Consider the following 26,867-nt stretch of genomic DNA (forward strand, 5'->3'; position numbering starts at 1 on the left):
GTCCCAAATGTTACAGATGCTCCAGTACCACCAGAATAGAATCAGGGAAGAGCAAGATCACGAAAGGAAACGTATGAAAGACACGAAAATGAAAGTATTAGTTGCACAATCTGTTCCTCAAGACAGTCAGAAGAGGGGTCCGAATCAAGCCAGTCATCCTGCAGTTCCTGTTAAAGGGACCTGCAATTATTGTAAACAGCCAGGTCATTTTATAAACGAATGTGCAGTTCTGAAACACAACATAGCTACTGGTAAGACTAAAGAAAGACCACGTCCGCCTAGACAAGAACAAGTTACACAGACTTCTCAGTCACCACAGAATGCACAACAGACAGTTACAGTACCGCAGCCTATAGCTGCAACACAGCATGTTACACAGCAGATGTACCAGTATGCACAGTCCGAGTATCCGGATTACCAGCAGTATTCATGAAACAGCCTAGAGAGGGAGGTAGGCTTGCCTCTCATCGAGATACCTGTAGATCAAGAGGGTCCCTATGTTCACAGTCAAGTATTAGGGAAAGACAGAAAGTTTCTGATTGATACAGGGGCAAGTAGGACTACTATCAGTCATGACGAGGTTCCAGGGGCTCCGCTCTCAGGCTCAAGAAATGTTTCCCTTGGATTTTCAGGAAAGCCAATTGTTAACGAGATTTCGAAACCAGTTTCTCTAGAAGTAGGTCCATTATCCCGAACTACTGATTTGTTACTTACAAAGTCATGTCCAGAAAATTTGTTAGGCATCAAGACATTAAAAGAATTAGGTGCAGTCATTTGCTGCTCCCCAGAAGGAGTACGATTGTTTTTACGTGACTTTAAAGGTCACTATGTATTACGTGATTTTGATCCAAGATTACTGAATGTCCCGCAGCATCTATGGGCGCAAGGTCCAACTGATGTAGGATGTATGCAGATCACACCCCACCGTGTGACTCTGAAACCAGGTATAGTTTTGCCACGAATCCGACAGTACAAATTGCCACCCGAGGCTGTAGCAGCCTTATCCAAAATTATTGACGAGCTTATTGTTCAAGGAGTGGTTGTAGAAACTGACTCCAATGTATGTAATTCTCCTATCATTCCAGTCATGAAACGTACTGATCCAAATGCACCTCCAGTATATCGATTAGTGATTGACCTTCGAGAACTTAATAAATGTATCATTCCCCAGTACCCAGTTGTTCCAGATATTTCTTCCCTATTGACAGCCATTGATTCTGAAGCTACGTTTTTCACTGTCATAGACCTCAAGAATGCCTTTTTCAGTGTCCCCATTCATCCAGACAGCCAGTTCCTTTTCGGATTCTGTTTAAATGGAAGGAGCTATAAATTCACACGAGCTCCTCAAGGTTTCACAGAAAGTCCTAGTATTTACAGTCAAGCACTTAAGAGACAACTAGACAATATTCACATGCCAACTGACACTGCCCTGCTCCAGTATGTCGATGATCTACTGATCACAGCCCGTTCTGAACGTGACTGCGAGCGTGCGTCACTTACAGTCCTATATTTCCTAGCCGAGATGGGGCACAAGGTGTCCCCTTCGAAGCTCCAATTCTGTGTCCAGCAAGTGGTCTACTTAGAACACTTACTGTCCAAGAGGGGTAGGCAGTTGACACCTGACCGTATCCAGTTAATAGCGAGTCTTCCTCAGCCCAAGACCCAGAAAGAGGTACGAGCTTTTATCGGCCTCACTTCTTATTGCAGACAATGGATTCCTCAGTATGCATTTCTAGCCAAGCCACTGATACAGTTAACGACACAGGAGGCAGCCGTATCGACTGTCCTCCCTTGGACATCCGAACATACACTTGCTTTTAATGAATTAAAGAAAGCCTTATGCCAAGCACCTGTTCTAGCTACACCGAACTACAGTAAGCCTTTTACACTTTTTGTCACAGAACGTGAAGGTACAGCATTATCTGTTCTCACACAAGATCAAGCAGGACAATACAAGCCTTGTGCTTATTTTTCTAGCACATTAGATCCGGTAGCCCAGGCTCTGCCTGCGTGCCTCAAGTCAGTTGCAGCCACAGCACTAGCTATCAGACAAAGTGATTCCATAGTATTAGGACACTCCCTGACAGTACAAGTTCCACACTCCGTGGAAGTTCTTTTAAACCGAACACAGACTCAACACTTGACAATTGCACGTTTAACAGGTTATGAACTGACACTGTTCCAGCCACACATAGAAATCAGACGCTGCAACGTTCTGAATCCTGCTACACTGTTACCGTCAGTTACCTCAGATCCTGCCACACATGACTGTGTGGAAGTTGTTAACACCACGACAAAGCCAAGACAAGACCTGACAGATATTCCATTACCTGATCCCGACCTGACACTTTATGTGGATGGTTCATGTATGAGAACAAGTACAGGAGAACTAGTAGCCGCGTATGCAGTGACTACTGAAACTGAAGTTATAGAGACACACCGTATTGACACTCTGTCCGCTCAAGCAGCAGAGCTCGTCGCTCTGACCCAAGCCTGCATACGTGCCAAGAACCTGAAAGTAAATATTTACACAGATTCACGTTATGCATTCGGAGTCGTACACGACTTCGGGGTGCTCTGGCAAGAAAGAGGTTTTATGACTTCTCATGGGACCAAGATTCAGCATGGTCTTCTTATTCAAGCTCTGTTAGATGCAATACATTTACCGACAGCTATCGCTATCATGAAGTGCAAAGCACATACGAAAGTCACTGACATTATTTCCCAGGGTAACGATCTAGCAGATCGAACAGCCAAGCTCACAGCTCAGACTCCAGACATTCCAGTTAACATGACACTGACACACACTTCAGAACAGACTACTTGTATGACAGTTAAGGACCCTACACAAGATGTCATAGACATACAGTCACATGCTACTCCCGACAAAATAAAGAAATGGTCCGAACAAGGAGGGGTCCAGACAGATCAGGGATGGTTGACGAAGGGAAAACCCACATGGTTTCTCCCCGATTCAATGGTTCAAGTCATTATTAATACCGCACATAGTCCTGCACATTTAGGAGAAAAAGCTATGTTAGACAGTATCCAGAACATTTGGTTCAACAAGCATTTACGAGCTGCAGCCAAGCAGAAAGTCCGTACCTGTATGATATGTTGTCAGTTCAATCCAGGTAAAAGTGTCCCGGTGGAACAAGGGGGATTCCAACCTCCCGACCACCCTTTTGAAGTCCTCCAAATGGATTATATTCAGATGGAGCGATGTCGAGGTTTCAAGTATGTCCTCGTAGTTGTATGCCTTTGTCCAGATGGACAGAGGCATATCCAGTTCCAGATTACACAGCTGCGACCACTGCCAAGCAGTTGGTTCGTGAATTCTTTCCCCGCTACGGACTCCCTAGGGTCGTGTATTCAGACAACGGCCAGCCATTCTCATCTGAACTCATGAAGCATGTGTCCCTTCTGTTAGGGTACCAGTGGAAGTTCCATTGTGTGCGCCATCCTGAAGCAGCCGGTCTCGTAGAGAGACATAATCAGACCCTAAAAATCCGCATTGCCAAAGTTTGTAAAGAGAAAGGTGTAGACTCGCTAGTTGCCCTGCCAGTCGCTCTATTTTTTATGCGCATGGTTGCACATTCCAGATCAGGTCTGTCCCCTTACGAGGTCGTATTCGGCCGCCCCCCAAACATGTGGGATACACCTAGACCCCGAAGTATTACAGATGTTTCCAGTAATATGCTGACAGATTACCTAGCTTCCTTGATGTCTGCCCTACACTCTTGTCGTTCACAGGTTGCCGCCGCATTTCCAGACAATACCGAGGTGAAACCGCATGAAATCGTTCCAGGAAACCTTGTCCTTGTAAGGAACTTTGATCGTTCGAGTCCGCTGGAACCTCGTTGGAAAGAGCCACGACTAGTCCTTCTGACCACCCGCACGGCCGTGAAGTTGGAAGGCCGCAAAGGCTGGGTGCATATGTCCCACGTCAAGAAATTCCATGGAATTCGTGGAAAAACATTTTCAAAGGACTGTTCCATTTCTAAGGACTGCCTAAAAATTGACTCTGAATCCAAGCCTCCCCTGTTAGAGGAAACTCCGCAGCAGGAGTATAAAAAGAAACTCAGGTCTAGTAAAATATGTCAGCCAGTTTAATTGTCTAAGTCCCCCTCGGGTGAAACGGTTAGACAGGTTTCTGACATGTATAAGATAGACCCCCATAGTGAAAGAGTTAGTCAAAACTCTATCAGATGTATCATTATTCTATGTTTTCTTATATTTTTGAGTTTAATGGTTACCTGCACAAGTTATGCATTACATTTATGTTTGCCAATTTCTCATGTAAATAAGTTTTCTAATGCTACAGTAGAGCACACATTTAGTGATCTGCCTCCTCACGAGCTATCCTATCGTCTTGCTATGCGTAATAACACGTTTATCCGTATGTTACACTATTCACACCAGACCAGCAATGCCACTAATTGTTGGGTGTGTGGTCGACTCCCCCCTTTTCAGACACCGAAGGGAGTTCTGCCACTCTTTCCTTATCCGTTTTCACATAATGGTTTGTGTGGAGCATAGTCCACGTTAACGTCATCCTCAACTGATATGTCCCTTCTGAATAGTACATGTTTTCCAGACAAGCAAGGTCTCACCCATAGAACAGGGTTAGATCTAGAAAATGAAGTTTATAATTTAGGTAATTATTCCTCGAATTTCATGGTCCTGAATGTTCAGTCCGATACTACTCCAGATTTACCTGCTATTTCAGTACTACCAGTCAAAGGCGAATTATGTGTCAGAAAGAATGGTTCCGCACATGTAGGACATAGTGATTGTACCACTATTGTCAAGTATAGTGACAGTGGGAAATCTATTTTCAAAGCCTCACGTCATTCTTATTTTGTTTGTGGTCAGACCGCATATGTCCGTCTGCCCCTCGATTGGGATGGAACATGTTATATTTCCTTCCTACTGCCACCAGTTTTTCTAGCCCCATCTGATTATCACAGAAACACACATCTAGTACACATTAGGCATAGAAGGGAGATTGAGTCCCCAATTGTCGATCAAACTGAAACTACTCTAGAACAGTATACAGACTTCAATAAAGGTTTCTTCTTCTTTATAGGACCTATCCAGAATAGTAAATTAATTCGTAGGTTAACCAGAACCCTTGAAGCAGTAGTGAATGAGACTACTTCTGCTCTAGGTAATTTGACCGAAGAGCAATCTGCTATGAGATTTGTCGTGCTCCAAAATCGTCTCGTTCTTGACGTCATACTGGCCGATAGAGGAGGAGCATGTAGAGTCATCGGATCTAGTTGCTGCATTTTCATTCCTAATAACGCGCCGTCTGTTTATTCAGCTATAACCAGACTTCATAAAATTGCCCATCAGTTACACCAGAATCCAGGCACCTGGACATGGTCCGGTTGGCTCTGGAGTATAATTTCTGCCTGGGGATGGAAAGTATTGTCATTTCTAGGTATAGCAGTAATGATCATATTCAGTTGCTGCCTCTGTTTACAATGTGGCCCTGCGATTTGCGGCATTTGTGCTACATCCTGTATTCCAAGTCCTAGTCCTAAGTCCCGTTCCAAGACAATTCGAGACGAGCAAATGATACTGTATGAAATGATAGATGGTATCATGAATATTGATGTTTCCTGAGGGAAACGTAGTGACAAGGAGGGAATGTGGAAAAGTAAATTTTGCCATGTTCTGTGTCCCTACGTGTTCCCCATCTTATGCTATATGTGCATGATTAATATGCATATGTATTCCCCTATGATCAATTAAAGACGCAATTCCAGTTGTGTCCAACTCTAGTATGCCAGTTTCCAGTTCTCGTGAAAGCTACGAGTATTAGGCCTATGTAAACCTATGTTGCCACGTTTTACAGTGTGCACGTTAATCCAGAATAAAGTCCCCGTTTCTAGGCCTCAAAAGGGCCCGGACACCAGATTCAGCTCCTGTCTCCTGAACCCTCTCCGAGGAGCGATACAGCCCCCACCTGCATCCCTGGCCCTTCACTTACTTCCTGCCTCACAGTGCCCGGCTCGGCCTGGCTCTGCCTGCCAGTCTGCCAAGAGTATGTTATGCTTCTAGTTATCAGTCCAGCTCTCCTTCTCTGCATTCCTAAGCTACTGAATCGCATCAACAGCTTCAGTCATAGTCTAGCCTTTATGTTTCCATGTAAGAGAAATACTGTATTAAATGGTCATCTAATATTCCTCAACCCACACTACATGTAGAATAATGCATGCACCAGCCTTAGTGTCTGTTAGCCTTTACCCTGATAACTTTTGGATTCTATCAACATGTTCTCTAAACATCAGATACTAGATAGTGTTTAGGTACATGTCGCTCTGACACTCCAGACTTTAGTCTCCTCTTCTAGCGCAGAAGTCATAGCCCCCAGCTCCTCCTGGTAACACGTCATTGCCAGCTTGCGCGCACCACTAGGTTAGAGGTCCCGGCTCCTCAGGTAGCCCCCTCCATGTTTCCGCCCCATTTATGACATATTCTGTTACGTTTACATCACATGTCTATGTATACGCCTCTTGTTACACCCACTTTGTGCCTTATCTTTCGCGACTGCTACGAACTCCGCCCACTGCTACGCCTACTGTATTGAATCTAATGCAATTGTTTTAGTATATATATGTTATGCACTGTTATTAAAGTTACCTTTTAGCCTTTTTGCCCACTCCTGCCCCCGGCAGCTGCCGTCCTATTCCCATGCAGGCTGTCCTGTTCCTGACCTTTATGTCTTATTAAAGACCTTCAGACTCAAGATACCTCGAATCCTGACTCTTATTTATTGAGCTATCTGTTTATATGAGTATCCTGAAAAATAGAACCGGTATTTAATTATTTATTTACCACACTACCACTAGGATAACTTTCTATAAGGTTGACTCTAGAACCACCATCAATAAGAGTTGATTAGACTGGTGCAAGGTGCCCACTAGAACTACTGGACATCATATGCCAGGCTAACTTCTCACAGTCAGAAGTGTTGTCTGCTGCAGGCTGATGTCTTGCAACCGAGTAGGTATTCCAGTTATGCCGTTGACGTCAGCAGACATAAATAAGGTGCGGGCCCACCCAGCTTCACGTTACTGCCAAGGACTTGATCCAGGCATATTTTCAAGACTAGATAATCTTAGGTTTTGTCTTGGAAAGAAGGCAGAAATTGACTAGCAAGAGGCAAAAACAGGAACTCTGTTACAAATCCTAAAACGGCTTACCGACATTCTAATCTCCAAAATGTAAAAGTTTAAAAGTGAAGGGGAGACTAGCAGAGTCAGAGCCGGAGCAGAGAGAGCAGAGTGTGCGAGTGCAAATGTGAGCAGGTCCAGCAGCAAGAGGTGAGCTGCGTGCATTCAGCGGCAGCTCTCAGACTCCGTGAATGGCGAGCGGAGGAGGGAGGGGAGCGCGGGGCAGCGTGAGCCCGGCGAGGTCTATTGCTGAGCGCAGTGAAGCAAAGCAAGAGAAGAGCTGCATGCATTCAGCAGCAGCTCTCAGACTCCGTGAATGGCGAGAGGAAGGGGAGGGGAGCGCGGGGCAGCGCCATCCCTGCGAGGATTAGAGCTGAGCACTGTGAAGCAAGGAGCGACGCACAGGCTGTGATGCTGATGCTCTTTTCAAGCACTCGTGCTTGTGCTGGCATCCCCTTGTGGGAGCCAGCAGCGGCACGCCGGCCATCTGTTTTCAATGAGCACGTGCGCCACTGCTGGCACCCACAGGGTGGATGCCAGCACAAGCACGAGTGCTTGAAAAGAGCTGAACCAATTTCTAAAGGTCATCTCCTAGAGCAGCGCATGCGCGCTGCCTAGAAGAGACCTAAAAACTGCCAGTGCTCCGCACCGGTGAGAACCAGCCCACTTAAAGCCCTGCATACATAAATACATACATGCTGGTTCACGATTTCTTCAGACACTACATATATACTTCTTCTGAACCTGCGGCTGCTTTAATGATAAATGTAATAATCACTGTCTTCAGTAGAGAAGCTTCCAGTGGATCCTCCTGAGCCCGACTTCTTGAGTTTGATCCCGCAACCTAATTTTGTATCCAAAATAATGGAGATCTGCTCCCAGTAAACTCAGCTCATAGGTAGGAACTGACAGCGAGTGTCATTCTCAACAAGATGTTTGAGCCCACTGTTCAAGACTGTGTCAGAGTTAGTCAAAATCCTTTCATCCTGTTTTGTCGATTTCATGATGTTAATGGTGGTGCTAGGACTTTAGATGGCACTCCACTAACTCTGAGACACAGGCCCGTGCAGGGCGTTATACCGGGGTGGTGACGTCAGACGGGGTAGGGTCAGGGTGGGCGGTTGTAAAATGCGGGATATGGACCATTACAGGTAAGTACCGGGAAAAAAAAGGAATTTCGTTACCTGCGCTGTATCGCCAAATGTGATGAGACAGACATTTCCTTGCCAGAGTCGTCTTTGACGATGTTGTTGTCACATTTGTTTGGATAAATTCCATTTCTTTACAACGTTTTCCTTTATTTACAGAGGGATCCCCAACTCTTCTACCTGTCTCCCTTACCATTTAATTTTGTTTCCCCTTATTCTTTTGATCCTTTTTTTATTGAAAAGCACCACAACCCTTTTGTGTCTCCACTTCTAAAATTGAAAAGGGAGCCTGGGGTCCACTGGGGTCTACTGTCATAGACTACTGTACCCTTTATAAAGCGAGGACTTGTCAAATAAGTCCAGTGCTTTAATTTCATACATTTTAAATGCGAGGGCCCTCATCAGGCTTCCACTCCAGTGCGCACCACCCATTGCCATTGGTAGCGCTGCCAATTACAGTACGAAAACAACTAACTGTCACAGTCCTACAAGTGTGACAATTCGGACTTTTCAAGGCCCCCACAGCTTTAAGAATGGCCTGCGAGCAGGTAATAGTTGTTTTACTATCTATTGAATTAATACATTACTGTTGTTCTGCTTATTTTTAAATTACACAAACAGTGCCGCCTTGTGACAGCTGTTATAAGCGCTGGTGTTGGTAATTAAGTGCTGGTGCCGAGCTTCAATAACCACCGGCTCAAATTCAGCACTGCTCAAGTCCTCTTTCTATTTCCAAACATTAAAACAGATGGTGAATTTCTGGGGTGCTACTCAGCTCATAATTTCCTTGTTATTCATGATGAAAATTTCAGTTCCTTTAGACAAATGTCGGAGACAAATTTAATAGTTGACAATTCATCGCCGTGGGTTTCAACATCAAAACAGAGACCAATCCTGTTTAACAGAATAGGTGCAATGCATGAATGATGCAGCAACCAGATTACTTGCAAAGGTGAATGGGAAAAGTGTCTTTGTCATTGTTGTTGTTGTTATTATTGGTATTATTATTATTATTTTATTATAGTTGTGGTTGTTGTTATTATTATTATTTCAATTTGTTTTCCAGTGGGCACATGGGTCCAAGACCTCATAAACTCTCAGTAATGTTGTTTAGTTTGCACAGCGTTTCATCAATAGGGACTTCTAGTCCTTGTATCACAAAATTAGGAACGAAGGGCTTGCCAGGGTCATTAGACCCGTCCTCCTCTCTCCTGTTTGAATCTACCCCCGCCAATCCTTTTATTACTACACAAAACACTATGAAGGTAAATCCCTCTGTGCCCTGGCTTCCAAAATATGACAGAGAACTCCAGGACATACCTGCAGTATCAGTAATCTCTTCCATTGGCTAAACATAAATCCCAGTATTATTATTATTATCACATACATGTCTGACAGAGACGAGGAGCGATCAAAGGGGAACACGCAAAGCACTGATGTAAATATTATTTATGCAAGAAAACAAGAAAAGACATTTTAGATAGGCAGTATACATACATATTCTCCATAGTCCAAGCAAATACAAAAATACAATAAATTAGATTCAAGTCCAGGAAGTGTAGGGAAGGAAGTGCTCTGCTGTGTGCTCCTTAAGGGTGACCAGTTGAAAGCTGGCCATGCACCAATACTGAGTTCCCCACAGACCTTTAGCATCACACTCACACACATTTATTGTGCTTAAAAAAAGCTTTAAAAAAGCACCTGCAGTCCATACATCATATGCTGATCCTTTAATGAATATGATTCCCATAGAGGGACAACTAACAAATATAGAGCAGAGTATTGCAGAGACGGAAGGTGAAAGGTCAGTGAGCGATTTTCATAGCAGGCTGGGTGTGTGATATAAAAGTGGATAATGGGAAATTTTAAAGGCAAGTTATAATTTTCTAAGAAAAAGTGTTAAGAGCCCATCTGATGAAAGAGGCTGTTGATTAGCCAGCAATATTTTTCCAGAGGATGAACCAGGATCTTTTTCTGCAGTAGTGATTCTTGGTTGGTCAGTATCCTCTAGGCTAGTCCATTGAGCATGCCGAGAGTCTATCAGAAGCAGATGTTGTTGGCAAGTTACAGGAGCCTCAGTCCCAGAAGTGAGAGCAGCAGTGAGTTCACTGTCCAGATCCAGGAGAAGCCTAGAACCCAAACATCAATAGGATAATTAAGTAATCCGGTTCACTCATTGACATATCACACATGATAGAATTGAGGTCAGTAGTGGAAGCCTACCTTTACTTTTAAGGACTTCCTACAAGTGCCAGACTACAGGCAGGCACAGCCGCCTGGACTTTAGGCTGACAAACTATAGATGGGCATTGGTGGGTGAAACATCATCACCCTAATAGTATATACAACAAATGGGATTAAGGGCGTGAAGCTGTCCTCTGCCATCTCTTAAAGCCTCAATGGACAATGGATGAAGTGCAGTTCCAAGGCATTTCATATGCCTGTGCATTTTAATATATGTTCCCAATATCAGTTATAGGCATTCATCTCCCAACATCTGTTATGCACAGACCTAGCGCTGCACCTATCATCGAGACTGCTGACCCCCTACACACAATAGACACCGTTTTCTCTCCCCTATTAGATATACCTCTTCTCCTTGTTTATCACAAACATGTCACTCTACACCCATAAGAGGTACATCTTTTTTCCTTTTCTGGAAAATAAATCTCTTGATACTCATTAGTTGTCTGTTCACCACACAAACAACAGTAGGAGCTTTGCAAACCTTGCCTATGTGTGCATATCCAATCAAGAGTCCAAGTGTCATTCATGGGTAATGGTCATAACAACTCACTGACAGATCACAGAGTGACCAGCAGTGATCAACCCCACATATCAGAATAACCAATGAAGCCATGACAACTCATTCATAGAGCATAGTGATGCCAGAGAAGGCCATAAAACGTAATTGAGCTTTCACAATACTGTCAATGGAAGCCATTACATCTAACTGACAATTTTAACACGGCAGCCATCTTTGTACGGGGCAGCCATTAGGCCTGCAGATATGCTCTACACTGTTCAGTAAATTAAGCTTCATGGGGTATTTTGGGAAATTTGAGACACCAACTCAACTATACAAGGACTAACGCGTTTCTTTGGTACAATTCTCTTAATCAAAAAAATTAATTAATTAAAAAGTTACATTTTGCGACCAATGTACAATATGGAAATTAGAAAACAAAAGGGCACACTTACGGCTAGAAGCTCCATTCAAGTCATAGGAGTTTTCTACGAGAAAAGATGCACAATATGCTTATTGAGTCAAACATACATAACCATTAATCTTTCTTGTACATGTGAAACCATATTTGCCACATTATATCATTTGCATGTATGTTTTCCATCTCATCTTTTGCTTTAAAGCCACTAGAATAGTGTGAAAACAAACACCACATTTCTTATCATACATGCCATGTTGGCCACCACTGTGTACGGATAGTCTGTCCCAGAAATATACTTCATTGAAAATATATGGTGCTATGTTACAGTCATGTTTGTGTTTAACAGCGTTAGTCCCATTTATGCACTTTCAGTGTTTGGGATAGGCCCCAGTAGACTTGGTCTCTTAAGTAGTATTGGGTACGTCCACTGTTAACTAGCTGGAGCATTGAAGGCACAACCATTGCCAGGCAAATGGTGACCAGTCCACACAGTTTGAAGTTTTCCACCTGCTGGGTGGGGAATGTGTGCAGAAGGTGTTCTCACTGACTCTGCAGAAGCACTTTCCACAAAACTTTATAGTGCTAACCTGCCATGCTGTGGCATCACAGTGGACCAGTTGTAATATTTTTGTTTTCCAAAAACAAAACCCCTAGCAGGGGTGAAGCTTTTGGGGGGAGGGTTGTTTGGAGGGTTGTTTGGGGGGACGCCCTCTTAATAAAAGCATTCTTGGCTTGGCAGTTGAGTATGGGGTCCTCTGTCAGGCCTGTTATCTTTGTGTAATTTTTTTATGGTCATGAACCAGGAATGAAACGCAAAATAGTGATATATGATGCAAATGGGAAAGAGAAAGAGGGAGACATGGATACTCATGCGCTTGAATGTCAAGATATGAAACTGGATAACCAGGAATCAACCCCAGCTTCCCTGCTCCTCCAAATTGTGTGATCCAAGGCACTCATTTTATTTCACAGAGCCTCCTTTTCCTTTATTATCACATATGTGTCCAATTTAAATACTTGAGTTCAGAATGAGAGCTTCACCAGCACCTCTTCTATTTGATTTAATAAACTATAAAGTTGCTGCATCTATAATTAGCATTTAGGCCACATTTAGGATTTACATGAGTATTGGATTGCCTCTTGGTTCACTAAAGGCTTTGTGGTTGGGAGAGGACTCCTGAATGATTTTGAAAATCACATTTAAGAAACGTTTGTGTATGCAGTGATATAATCTGCTGTACTAAGGTGAAACGCCTGCGCCTGTTAAAGAAATAAACCTTGTTTTCATTTTGAAGAGATTGGATCATATTTTTACATTGTGTCTGCTGCACGATATAAAGGCAGAACAATATAAAGGCTTGGCTCTTGCACGGACTCTTAAAGTCAAGCCTGACCCATGGCTCATCTCTGGCTCGGTTTCCCCTATTAATTTGCCTCCATGACTTGTGCTTAGTGCATAGGGCCGTCAGTCACTTGATCAAATGATTTGCAAAAGGCAAGGACTAGAAACAGGGAGCCCTGCGCCCTTGCACTGGTTACCATCAAGGCTTCTCGTAGCAGAAACGAAGAAGAATACTTACAGTGAAAATACATTTCACTGCAGGACAGTGACTCCAGGCCACAGTGTTGTACATGACAATAGTCATGCGTTTTCAGGAAGAACTACCAGGCCCAGGTAGGGCCCGCAGAAGCACAGTTTCAGCCGGGTGTTTGAGGTGTAACACTCCTTAAATGCATTCTTGGTTTTGGTGGTTGAATCTGTTGGCCCTGAGTCGAGTCTGCTATATCTGTGTTGGTTTTTCCAGTCATTCTCATTTCACTTCCAACTTGTGCCTTGTTTTTCTGAGGTTCAGATCTCAAATACATATAATGGCTGGTTTACCAAAAAAAGTAGTAAATCTGCATCCAGAGAAGTACTCCTTGAATGGCTGCAAATTTTCTTCTTTTTGGAATTCACAAAAATTGGCAGCAGGGGGCTAGGTGAGCGGTCGCAGTGTCAAATTTCCTGGAAAGCTACTGGCTACCCAAAGGGTATGAAATTAATGCTTGCAAACAGTCTAACCAGTGGCAATTGCTCAGGGTTGCATTCGAAACCCCTGTTTTTAGCCTACTGTTTTACTTTAGAAAAAGCCCACCTAATGCAAATCAGTACTGACCCTGCTCCTCAAGGAAACAGTCAGTGCCGAACCTGAGTCATCTCACCCCTCTACCCTTCAGTCCATTGCTTTTTTAGTAGGGAAATTTAAGATTTACACCCCCTGAATCTCACTAAGCTACGCCCCTGACCCCCAGGCAGGGGGTGTCAATGAGTTTTCAAAAAGAGAAATACCTGACTAAGTAAGACTTTATTTCCAGCACGTGAGGGATATATTCATAGTTTTCATGCCAAGACTTCATTGGTATGCAAGCTGGTTCTGAGCATAAAAAAACTGTAAGGAATGAAGTCGGAGGGGTCGCTCTCCAAAGAATAGCCCCTGCAACACCGTTCTTCCCGTTGGATGGGAGGAAGTCTCTGATGGCAGACTTTACTAAGGCCAATGGAAACACCGCACTTCTCCAGACTCTCAGTGATACATGAGAAACAACCAGAGTTCAATCCATCATTTTGCCTAATTTTGCTTAATTTCATATTATTGTTGAGAATGTTGCTCAAATATCACCTAGTCCAATTATTAAAAGCTAAGAGCAATGAAAATTACCATTTTTAAATGATATCGCTCACTAACCTCAAGTTTAGGTCTTCCACAAAGTGTAGTGCTCACTTTGTGTTTTTTCTATCACTCAGACCCTCATTTAAAATTGTGTGGACCAACAGACCAGTGCCTGTCAGAGTGGAGGAACTGCCTGTCAGTCCAGTGGTGCACCTAAATTGGTTTTCCCTGTCTATTCTTCACTTTTAGAAAATCCTGCCAGTACTGGTCAGCCTGTCATATCATGGCGACAGCTTGAGCCAGCAGACATTTGTTATTTTCTAAAAAAACTACTTCCAGAGAACATAGCTGCCAATGTTTCTGATTGCTTAATTTGAGTGTAATTATGAGGGACATTCAATGACTATGAGTGACACTTTCCCAAGAGCAAATCAAGCAATAAAGATAAGCGAAACATCTAAATATTAGAAATTACACGCTATTGAGCAACCTTGAAACTCTCAGATCTTAAAACTACTGCAAAGCACCAGAAATGGAAGGTCACTATCTTAGTGTCCTTATAGGGGTGCTGCCTGGAGGCTGCGTGTCGCTGAGGGAAGCAGAGGGGGGTGAGAAAGCTTCATACTGTTTTTTACTTGGTGTGTCACTGTCCTATTGTTGCTTCTAAGCACTTCAAATTATAAAATATTTGCTACATTCATTAAAAGCAATTTATTTTTCACACCTCTTCGCTAGTTTGCTTTCATGGGCATGAAAACCCCCTGCTCCATCAAGCACATACTGCCAATATTATTAATAGTGTGTTCTGGGAATATTACAAGCTCAGTCTTTCTTCCACTTCTTTTTACCCTATGTGAGACGTTTCCTGCAGAGGCGGACCCCCGTAGGGGCTAGGGAGCCGTCGCCATAACCATGCGGCGAGCCCCCGAAAGGGGCAACAAAGGGGGGAAGACGGCCCGGGAACGAAAAGGAAAAATGCGGGAAAACGGGGTCTCCCGAGCAAGCAGGGGGACCCCGGAAGGTGCCGGGCTGCCCCCCCCCCCCCGGCCCCCCCTTGTGCCTTGCTTCCGCCGCCGCGCGCCGACCAATGGGGGGGGCAGGCGATATTCAAACCCCCCAATGGGGGGGTTTCCCCAGGTGGGGACATACCTGATGGGGGGCATATAAGCGCGCTCCCCCCAGTGATACTCCTATGCACAGGAGCGGGGGGAGCAGCACGGCGCGAAGGAACTTTTGTCCCACCCACCCACACCAAGGGATCAGCATTGTCGCAGGGCTGAAAGAGGGAAAAGAGCTTCGCGAAGGGCTACGCGGAGAACGGTTGGTACGGAGGCACACCGGAGAGCGGTGCGCCAGAATAGGTCCACTCACCTTCAGATGCCGCACGGCTGGGTGAGATGGCCTAAGGACAGCGGCTCTGGGATGCCTCACGGCTGGGTGACATGCGACGAAGGGAAGGGGGAATATGCAGAGACGGCGCTCGCAGCCCAGCCCCCGCCGGATGGCAGGGCACAACAAGGTCCGAAAGGTAGCGAGGCAGCCTAACTCTGGGACAACGAATATCCCCTTCCCGCGCTGAGGAAGCGCAAGGAAATCCAACCTACAGAAAAACCGCCCCAAAAGGGGTAAGAGACATTGGCAAGGAAATGTATATGACATAACATGCAAATGCAAGTAATACCTGTTTCCTTGTAACCCTTAATAAACTGCGGCCAACAAATGACCACCACGAAGAAGGGTGTAGTGGCTTTCTTGGCGGGAAGGGAGAAATGTTATGTGTATTTCACTGCGGGAGTGGGGCAGAGTGCGCAGGTTAAACTGAACATATTTTCAAGGTTGCAGTTTCATTTTTAATAACTATTTACTGAAAATATGCACATGCAGCCTTTTAAAAAGTTGTCTGTGCCGAAACATCTGTTGCCTGCTTAATCATTGCTTATTATAACTTCATTCAGATTCCCACTTGTGACACTATAACTGCAAGCTTGTTATCACAGAAGACATCTGGAAATTACTGGTTTGTGTTACTGTCTTGACACCATGTGCACTACTTGCTGCTCCTGTTTGTTGATACTCCATTTACTGACCAACGAATCCTCTTGGTTGTACCTGTAAGTCCTTTTTCACTTCTCCTTCATCTCCTGCCCATGCTTATCCCACCTGCTTTCATTTTGTTAAGTGTCCACTTCTATTTCACACACTTCCATTGCCCTCAAATCCCATTTCTTTCATTGTCCCCTGTTATTCCAACCAGTGCTTTAAATGGGCTGGTACTATCCGGTATGGAGTACTGGCACTGTTTGATTTTGAGGGGGAGAGTACCGGCACTTTTCAGGAGAAATCTAATACTTTTAATTGGAGAGTACCAGCACTTCTTAGAAGCAAGCAGGTACTCTGGTACAGAGTACTTGCATTTCTATGTTTTAATTTCAAGCACGGATTCCAACCCATTCTACTTTCTCCTTCTGTGTCCCAACCAGTGCCTTTTAATACCTTATTCTAATGCCATATAGACGCTCTTACCTTTTTCCTCTCCTGGCCCCCCATCTTTTGCTTTTGTAGTCTCTACTTGTCTCTGTATTAGGTCCGAACCTCATCATGTGGACACGAAAAGTCCACATAAATGCACCTTCCCAGTCCAATGCCTGTCACACGCCACTGAACTAAGCAAACTAACGAAAGACTGGCAACAACAGATTAACTTTCCCATCCGGGAGACCAATATGAATTCATTTCCACTCATCTTTTCAAAACGAACACATTGGCGGTAAGTTTATATATATGTAGTAGCCGATTATCCAGCCCAAAGTAGAGTGAAGAGAGTGAAATCAGAAACCAAAGTGGGAGTGGCCATCTTCACATTATCATCCCTGGCAGCTGTGTTTTTTAGCTTAAGTTATTGTAATTTGTTAGTAGGAGGAAACAACACTGGATTTAGTAGTGACAAAGTTAACCAATGTTTGTTGTTTTTAGAAAAGCCACCGCTAGTATTGTTAAATGATTGAAATTTTGAACAAATACTTCATCATGCGAAACATGAGTCTACAAGTCACAGTAGGCAAAGTATTGCCTGTTTGAGCCACACGCGATACACTTCAAACATTACTTCAAATAAAGGAAAGGAATTTAAGTAGGTGTTGTAGCGGTCACAGAGAACTCCCACACTAATTTAGCGATAGTGGTAGAAATGCTTCCCAATCTGTATGCAGCAGTTTGTGGGCGGGCAACATGCAGTGTGTGAACTGCACTCACCAGACTTGTACTGCTTTACTTAATGGAGCACGGCTCTAACATCCTTCTTATTTTGTGCCAAGCAGCACCAATGTTGGTAGGAGTTTTTCCCACTTCATGCTCTGCATTGCGTGCTGAGTTCGGACAGCGGAGTGGAGTTTTTTTCTCGCTCACGCTCGCCAACGTTAAGTTGGCGATCAAGGAAGATTTTACTCCAGACCACCTCCAATGAGATTTCTCATCTCGCGCTGAGAAACCTTCCCTTCATGTAGGCGATGCTCCGGCTCGAGTGGAAGTAAGGAGCAGCACACTTGCGTGGTGATCGGTGCCACTCCTGCTGATTTTCCAGTGTGGGACAAACACCCAGCGCTAAAAGTCAGCGGGAACGGCACAACCTGATGCACTCCACCGCTTGCGGAACTCCGTGTAGCACTGCAGACTTTTTTAGTCACTTCACCGGGATCCGCATAAAGGAACTCCGCAAACTCGACACAGGTCTCCACACAGGTCTAACTAAATTTAGTTAGTATAATTCCTGATACATGTTTCTTGGCCGGGCTGAGAGAATGGTTTGTTTTTCAAAAATGAATGTTCCTCGTGCACTGGGACTTTTCTGCCAGCACGTGAAGAATACATGTTCTAGTCTGGCACCACCAGGTCATGCACAACAGGCCAAAGCCGGAAATAAGGTGGAAATGGAATCGGAGGTCCCATCGTAAATAGGCCATCACACGCTATTGTCAATGGTGGTTCTGTGGCATTGTTTTTATGCAGAAAGGCAGATGCACCATTATGGCCTAACTCTAAGTTACCCACTTAGTCTCTAATTTTTCCTTACAATCCTGTCTGTTCAGTTCTTCCCCTCTTTCTTTTTTTTCCTCTCCCCACCTCTCGAGCTAATGTATCTACGACCCTGTTATTGTAATCCATTGTTCTCAATTATTCCCTGGCACATTCCCAGTTTACCTCTAGCGTTCTCTCTAATCAAATCAATTACTCTCATTCAGGTCTTTCCTACTTTCCCACTCACTCTCTTTTAGCATCCCTTTGCATTCACTTTTTTCTCTTTCTTTCATGCTCTCTGCTCCTGTGCTTCCTGCCCTCACTTATTATCTCCCCATCTCTTGTTCTCTCTTTCTCTTTCAATCCTTACTTCATTGCTGTCTTTCCATCACCCTCTCCATCGCATGCTTCTTTCTCAGCCTCCTACAAACACACTCTCTCATGCTCCTTTTTCTCTATTCTATCTCATACTTTCTCTCTATCACTCTCATTCTCCTGTTTTTCTATCTCGTTACCTCTCAGACTCACTCTCTCTATTAATTCCTCCCTGTCTTTTCTCTATATAGCTCAATCCCCTGAATTACTCAATCTCCCTATGTCTGTCTCTTTACCCAATTTCCCTATCTTTCTCCCTATGATTCAACTTCATCCTTTACCCCTTGTTTCTGTCCCCAATTTCTTCCTGTATCTCTCTTTCATCACCCAACATTATTCTCTGTGAATACAGAACCTGTGGTGCCATCTCTATTGCCTTATCTATCTGCTTACCCACGGGAATGAAGCCTAAGCAGGCCAGTGTATTACAGTTAAAAGTGTGCTTATTTTGGCTAAGAGGAGTCCTGGGGTGATAAAGATGACGAAAAATGTTAATACCATGCTGGGGCAGTATTTTCATGTTCCATCCACTTCATCATGTCCTTTGCCCATTAAATAGTGGGAACCTTGGCCACAAGGCTGTGAGTTTGGGACCCGCAAAGCCTCATAACTAGGGGTCGGCATTACTCGTGTAATTCCATGTAGCGCAATTTTATAGATTGAGCAGAATTAAGAGAGAAGAGTAATTCTGCATTTAGCTCTATTTCTTAGTGAGAAATTGCCTCTCGCTTCCAAAATGCAACCGAACACAAAAAGCAAGCACATGCACCTCCTCGCACTTGCTAAATGTGCTCCAGATGGCATGGTGAGAGCCACGTTTTTGGAGAAAGCCCCCACCCATGGCAGTATTGTGAGACAGCTGTCACAAATGTGGTAAACTAGAAATATAGCTCACAGAGCTGTGCTAGACTACCACCATTTTAAAAATGCTCATTTAATCTAGGAGTTTTCTCCTCGTATATCAAGTACAACTTGAGACTTTTCTGTTCATGACCACCATGGTTTACAAGGCTGTCTTACCCCCGAGGGCCAGCACTGGAAATAGTACCTAGTGAGTAGTCATAAATCATGTGGCGGATCTATTACCATTGCAGGTTTCATCATGTCCACAACATCAGTCTTCGTCATTGTGTAGCCAGTGGTGGACCCCCACCAGGAACACACTCCTCACTCATGCTCAAAAAGAGGCTAGAGAATACAGAGAATTGTGGGTTGGGCAACACCATTTTTAGATGTAAGTCATGTTACCACCTTCATCTTAATCAGGCCATGAAGGTGAGTCTCCAGCAGCGGTATGGATTCTTCATGAGCACAGATTTTCATGTTCCAGAGTAGAAACGAAGCTAACATGACACTCATTGTGTCCCTGCACCACCGCTGGACCCGGCGTTACATTGAGTATTTACATCACATACATCAGTCTTAGTAGATAGTTAGGTCAATTGTAATTGTATTATATTTTAATGTTTGCATTTGTTTAACCCATAAAAACAATTAAACAGTGTGATGTGTTGGACAGCCTCTACTATAGCTGTTATTCGAGCGGTGTAAACATGAAAACCATGAAAATATTGTTACACACCTGCATTATAAGGTCCACCAGTCAAAGAGGCTGACTTTGTGTCGCTTATGCTTCTGCTACCGCTGCTGCCGCAGGTCTGCAAAGCAAAGAGGGAATTAAACAGCAGCAGTCTCTCCACTGGATAATAATACTGAATAATACTCAATCAGTGACCAGTGAAGGATCGCACCTAGCAGCAATCAACCACTAACAGAGGTTTCGGTTATAAATCAGCCACAAAGGCATCATTGGAGGACATTATAATCATATGAAGTCTCCATCATTCCATCAATGTGGACCACACAAGCTTATTATCCCCTAAGGAGGGGCTGCACGCTCCTATCAGCCAGCCCTCAAGGGAGTATAGCAGACATCGATCACTCATCTATGGAAGGCAGCCTATTAATCCACCACCAATGGAGGACAACAATGGAGCCATCCACCAGCCATCATTACATTAGGAGAGGACCACATATACCTATCGGGCTAGCACATGGCTGTCAAATACTCCTCAGTGCAGGACATGGAATGACTATCAATCAACCAATGCCAACAGCACCTATCAATCCATCAATGAAGTACAACACATGCGTACCAGTCAGCCTTCAAGAGAGGGCAGCACACAGCTATCCGTCAATGGTCAAAGCGTTAATAGTGAGAAACAGATACCTATCAGACAGCCATCAATGGGACACAGCACGTGACCGTCAATTAGCCACCATGCATCAGAGGAGAACAGCAGAGGCTATCGATCTCCCATTGAAGAAGAATAACACACACCCATCCATATGGATGGCACGATACCGCCAACAGAGGAGAGCACTTGGCTATCAATCAGCCATCAGTGGAGGGCAGCACAGACCTATAGATCAGATATCAGTGGAGGACAGGGGGCCTATCGATCGGCTAGCAACAGAGAAAAGAATATGCTTGTTGGTCAGTGTTTAGGGAGTACATGCTATAGATGGGTATCAGTGTCGAGGGTGGTCAAGAAATGCTGTGGTTGTAGCAGTACTCCTGCGGAGAGGGCTTGGACCCTTAACAGAAGGAAGTTGCTGGACAAGGGGCTGTTTACGTCGTTTCCTGTATGACTGTCTCCAGGGATATAAGAGGAGCTGTTCCCAGAAACCAGGGAGAGGCAGAAGTGTTGGAGAAGGAGTGTTGTGAGTGGCTGTCAGGTGAGTGCCCCTACATCAGCACCGCACCCCTTAAGACGGTGGTTCTCGATTACACTGCACTGACCCTGAGCAATCCCGCCACCCCTCAGTTTGGTTGTTCGAAACCAGGCTCTTTCCCTTGGCCATGTTTACCGCCATCGCTCCTTCCCCTGCCCGAGGGCGCATGGAGCGCACTCCTGCTCTCAGCTGGCGGGAGCGCAGGACCAAAGCACATGGAGCGAGGGGGGCGCGCGCCTCAGTCCCGGGTCCTTACCTGGTTGCAGGGGTTGCTGGTGCAGATCTCCACCACAGCGTGGAGGTAGACGCTGTCCGAGCCCGTGATCTTGAACGCATCAATCTTAAATCGAGCCTCGGTGTCCTTGCCGTTCTTCACGACTGTCAATAAGTCACCCAGCTGAGCACTGGGGCAGCTGCGGAGGAGGCAGAAGAGGGGGTTAGAAGGGGATCCATCCAGACACACTACTGGCCCTACTCTGAGCCTTGTGTATTTCACTTTAGAGTGCAGAACCTGTAAGTGCATGAGCCTTCCCTCTCACCCAGGGTACACGTGGAGAGTAGAAGTGAATGGAAGGCACCGATGCACTTTTTTTCAAGATTGGTCGCTTCCCTTCAGGCCGATGGCAGGTGAGGTGTGTAACCATTGATGTTAATAGGGTCTAGAAGTCACCTTATGCCCTACCACAATAGCGGTATATACAATAAAGATATTAATGCCTCAAACGTTTGTACACTTTCAGTGTGACCTCACGCCAGAGGTTCTTAACCTGACTCGGGGGTTTTATTATTACCACAAAGCCTATGCCTTTATAAAAAACACCTTATATTTACTAGTACCAGCCTTTTCACTAACAATGTTAAAACTCTCAGTGATTTCATTTCTAACCCTAATTTGTTTTTTCCTTTAAGTTAAACAAGCCTAAGTTTTACCAAAACTGAAACTTACACGGTGTCTTGGCATATGTATAGTGCTCATACTGCTTGAAGGCCAAGTTGGAGCACAACTATAAAAAAATACGACTACAATCCTCACACACTGGTCATTTAAAAAATGATTTTACAGATATTTTACGTCCACTTAATTTGTCATCCCCGATATGACACGATGCGTTTGTAATATACACGGTAACAGTTTAAGAGCATGTAGCTTCTTAAGTAGATTCCATATTCCTACATTTCTGTTCGAGTGTCAGATATGCACTCTTGAACTGTGGCTTCAGTTACCCCCACCCGCACCTCCTTTCGTTCCAGCGCTCCTTGACATGGGCACGTTTGAAGGAGACCTGCTCACCTTTCCCCTGACCCAATGTCTACACTTGGGCAGCCTACCCTACCTACCACAAGCGGGGGGCGGGACAGCTCCTGACCTCAGGGCCCTGCTCCTGATAGGCTCTCATGTGTTTCTCTCCCAGTACTCACTTGTTAGTGATAATGTCATAGGACTGGGCGGCGTTGGGGTCACTGGTCCCTGTGGCGTACAGGCGCGTCACCAAAACTGACAATCTTGTTGCATCGAGGTCTGGAATCGACACAGAAACATACAGGGGGTCCTGAACATTGACAGTCATTGTTGCATCGGTGTAAGGGATGGTGAATGAGGAATCCGTGTAGGCGACCATGAAAACCGTCACTGCACCAACCCCTCCAGGGAGTGGGATGTCTGTCACACTGAAATAGTAAAAGACAAGAGTGAGTTGTCGCTACTGCTGCTGTGTGCGTCACAGACATCTTTTGTCTCATGTTCTGCCAATTGGACACCACCCGCTGCAGCCAGGGAATATCAGGATACAAACCCCCACAACTCCTTCACAAGGGGTGTCCAAGGTAGGCCCAGAACCGCTTGATCCAAAGAAGAATATTGCGATATCCACACAAGAAATTGTATATGTAAATAATCTGAATGTAAATCATGGGCACAGTAAGTGCTAATCCTAAAATGTGCATAAATTCCATTCACTTGGATCTACGAAGCACACACCCGCTTCCCACACACAGCATGACAGATCAACTATGTTCTACTTCAGGGGCGGGTTCGAAAGAACTGGATCCTTTTGGCCGTGGTGGGAACTACAGTTGTTCAGTCAAAAATGTTTCCACTGAATACACTTGTACTAGAAGGGGTTTGAAGACTGGGCTTTGTAATGCCCCACTGAGGAAAAACAAAGGTATTGTTTAAAATAAATCACCAGTTAAAAGCAAAAGTCACTGACTGGCAGTTAAAGTGAAATCAACTGATATTTTCACCATAGCAGGTCAATAGGACCCACAATTCTTTAGGAGAGGCGTTAGATACGGAACCATGTGTACTGGCACGTTCACCAAGGCATTAAGGGGAGAAGGGGCATGGGCTGTAAATATAAAGCCAGGGATGTGGCCATTCACGTGTCAAGAGTCGGGTCTGGTGGGGGAGGGCCCTATCCAGGCCACATTTCCAGCAGAAATACTGACTGTATGAGTGAGTCCCTTGTAGATCTCCTGCATGCAAATGTGTCTTTAGTCACCATTATGACAATATCTGGCATGGACCAGACTTCGACACTGCTGACCTACTTCTGCTAGTTCTCAGGGGGAAAGTTGAGCTTCTAACTGAATTTAGTATTAATGATCCATTTTTAACAACAAGCAACAACTACACGACTTCCACTGACCTGAAAAAACATGACAGGAGTGTGTAGTTACCTTCCTATAAATTATTATTAATTACAATGTTATGCTGTTGTGGATTTCTAACAAAGGCACGTGTTCCTCCGTTGCTGTGCTATTAAAGGCATTTGGCATACGTTTGGCGAGGACAAGAAGAGGCCACTACTAAAGATTGAACCAAGAAAGAAAATTGGAGTAAAAGTAAACATTTTTTAATAAAGAGTTAGAAACATATTTTTGTTTTAAATTCCCAGTAGGAGACTGTGTAGCCAGTTTCCGCCCAAACGCCATATTGAATTACATGTCACCCCGTCCCCAATTCTTCCCTTAGAAGACTTCACCTGGAACCACATTATATTGTAGCTCACTCTAACAAATCAATTTTGCACTGACATCTCCACTAGCTCACAAGTGCAGAAACATTCGCCGTAGCTGACCAATGAAGGTATGATATACTCTCTTCAAACAGAGGGAAAATGAACCTCCATCAGCCAGTGTCCACTGATGTATATTTTGTTTTTGCACTGGCTGGTCAGAGAAAATGTCAGTGGAAAACTGTCCTGCTGTGGGGCAAGTCTAAGTAACCTGTGAATGGGCCAAGACCACATTCATATAAAGGTCTTATACACTGCACTGCTCATGTTGCAGGTAGTTCACCCGAAATATTACATACTCGTCCCGATACACTCTTGATGTAATCATCCCCATGCTGATCTCATCACATTAAATGTATATTCAGCTCATGACAGATTACAAGCTTGCCACATCACACATTTATCATTTGATCATCCTATGCCTCTCATTACATGCTCGCTCCATGGCACTCCTTGTGCGATCATCCTATGCCACTCATCACATGCTCGCTCCATCGCTCTCATCGTGTGAACATCCCAACCCACTCTTCACTAGCGCGCTCCATCACTCATGATATGATCTGCCCATCCCACTCAATACCTGCTCGCCCTGTCACACTCACTGTGATCACCCTACCCCAGTCATTCTGGGCTTGTCCTCTCACACTCATGGTGTTATTTTTCTATCCCACTCATTATGGGCTCGCCCTATCACTCACAATGTGATCATCCCATCCCACTCATCACAAGCTCACCCCATCACAGTCATTGTGTGATCACCCCATCCTACTCATTACCTACTCACTTCATCACACTCACGGTGTGTTCACCCATCCCAAGCATTACCTGCTCACCCCATCATACTCAGGGTGTAATCAGCCCATCCCACTCATCATGTGGTCGCCCCATCACACTCATTGTTTGATCATCCTATCCCACTCATAACGGGCTCGCCCCATCACACTCACGGTGTGATTAGCCCATCACACTCTTGACGTGCTCACCCCAACACAACTATTAGGTACTCATCCAATCACAATCATACTCACCTCATTGTTACATTTAGTACCGTTGCGAGGGAGACGGGTATGTTGAGAGGATATGAGCAGGAAAAGGCATAAGTAACGTTGTTCCTCGAAACGAGCCCTGACAAGCTCTTTTTTGCCGGGATTGTGAGATTATTGGAGTAAAAGACATGGGTGCTGTTGTGCTGCAATTGGAAAAAGAGACATTAAGTGATCACATCACGCCCTCAAGTAAAAAAGTTGCAATAGCAGATCATGATGGCACACACCAAGGGCCCTAAGAAGATGTGACAGACACATGGCGGGGTGATACATGGAGATCAGAAGGGTGCCCAGTCCATGAGGATAGGAGATGGGGGTCCCTATTAGGGCACATAACAGCATCCCTGGGCATGCTGGACGCTTTCATCAGATGAGTTCCTGCATATTAACTAAGAGGTTGCTGACGAGGCAAAAAGGTGCAGGGTTTGAAACAACATGAAAGCTCAATTTTAACTAGGAATGTGCAAAGCCGCAGGAGTTAACTTCTGCCAGTTTTGAAACAAAAGCAAGACGATTTTATGTCACCCACTGCATAGTTAAGACATATCCACAATTTCAAAAATTTACGAGATAATGACTCTTTCCCCATTTCAACAATGCTGATTATAGTTTCACACACACCTGGATCTAACCACTACTGCTGATTGCGGAGGGCTGGTAAAGGAGGGGGTCTTTAATGAAAAGAGTATCCCGTATGGGGCATAGACCCCATTGAGTAGTGATTTCAGGCCTGTAGAAGGGCGCAAAAGATGTCCCGATCCCACCACTGGAGCTTACGCCTCATTGGCTGCGACCTTTGATAGTCCGTGGACATGGACGTGCCATGAAAATCTTTCGTGAATGCTTGTATTCAGATTTTTTTTTATTTAGGGTGCTCGCTTCCCTGCCACCTTCCCGTGACCCGGTGTGCAGAAATGATGGATCGTGCATGTATGGGGCGACTGCGCAGAAGCTGCTCTCACCGTCAGTTTGTTTCCACAGAGCGCTGAGGAGGTGGTGGTGGAGACAACCACCTGGGCAGGGCTCGCGCTGTCAGCCACTCGTGCACCTGTGCAGCTCGGGTCCAGGAGGTGCAGATTGGCCGAATCAAACTTGCTCTTCTCAAGCTGGCACTTGCTCACTTTCAGCTTCATCTGGCCTGACAGGCACTGCACGATTGGGGTTGGAGGCGAAACTGTAGAGGAAAACAGAGGCGGGAGAGTTCAAAAGAGGGACAAGCAGGAAACAGGTGAGGATCAAAAACAAAAACAAAAGGCATTTAAAAGAAAATCAGGGGACACTGAATCTTTGCTCATTGATGTTCTTTCTGGGGATGCCCCTTGCCCGCCTCCCTTACGTCCGAAATATTCGTTTTGAGGCTGAGTGCACGTGGATGGTAAACATGTTCAATCAAAATAATAGGGCAGGGGTAGATACCAGATATTGTGTACTAATTTATGGTATGTAGTAGCTTCTGCAATTTCTGGTCGTTTGCTACCGTGTGGAGTGCAGTGTGATGTAGGGTGTCAACATACCTTCTGTAGCCCACC

General features: G+C 44.8%; 1 protein-coding gene across 1 annotated transcript; it reads right to left on the reverse strand.

Moving 5' to 3' along the window:
• Positions 1-9,766: 9,766 nt before the first annotated feature.
• Positions 9,767-26,513, reverse strand: LOC144823809 (uromodulin-like). The gene is made up of 7 exons (XM_078682662.1): positions 26,301-26,513; positions 25,321-25,481; positions 22,695-22,943; positions 21,532-21,688; positions 20,122-20,197; positions 11,534-11,566; positions 9,767-10,461 (listed from the first exon to the last, which is right to left on the reverse strand). The coding sequence occupies exons 1-7, from the start codon at positions 26,469-26,471 to the stop codon at positions 10,397-10,399; spliced, it is 912 nt and encodes a 303-aa protein (XP_078538788.1). The 5' UTR covers positions 26,472-26,513; the 3' UTR covers positions 9,767-10,396.
• Between the last annotated feature and the right edge of the window lie 354 nt (positions 26,514-26,867).

This window comes from Lissotriton helveticus, chromosome 3_1, assembly GCF_964261635.1.
Source record: "Lissotriton helveticus chromosome 3_1, aLisHel1.1, whole genome shotgun sequence".
Lineage (NCBI taxonomy): Eukaryota > Metazoa > Chordata > Amphibia > Caudata > Salamandridae > Lissotriton > Lissotriton helveticus.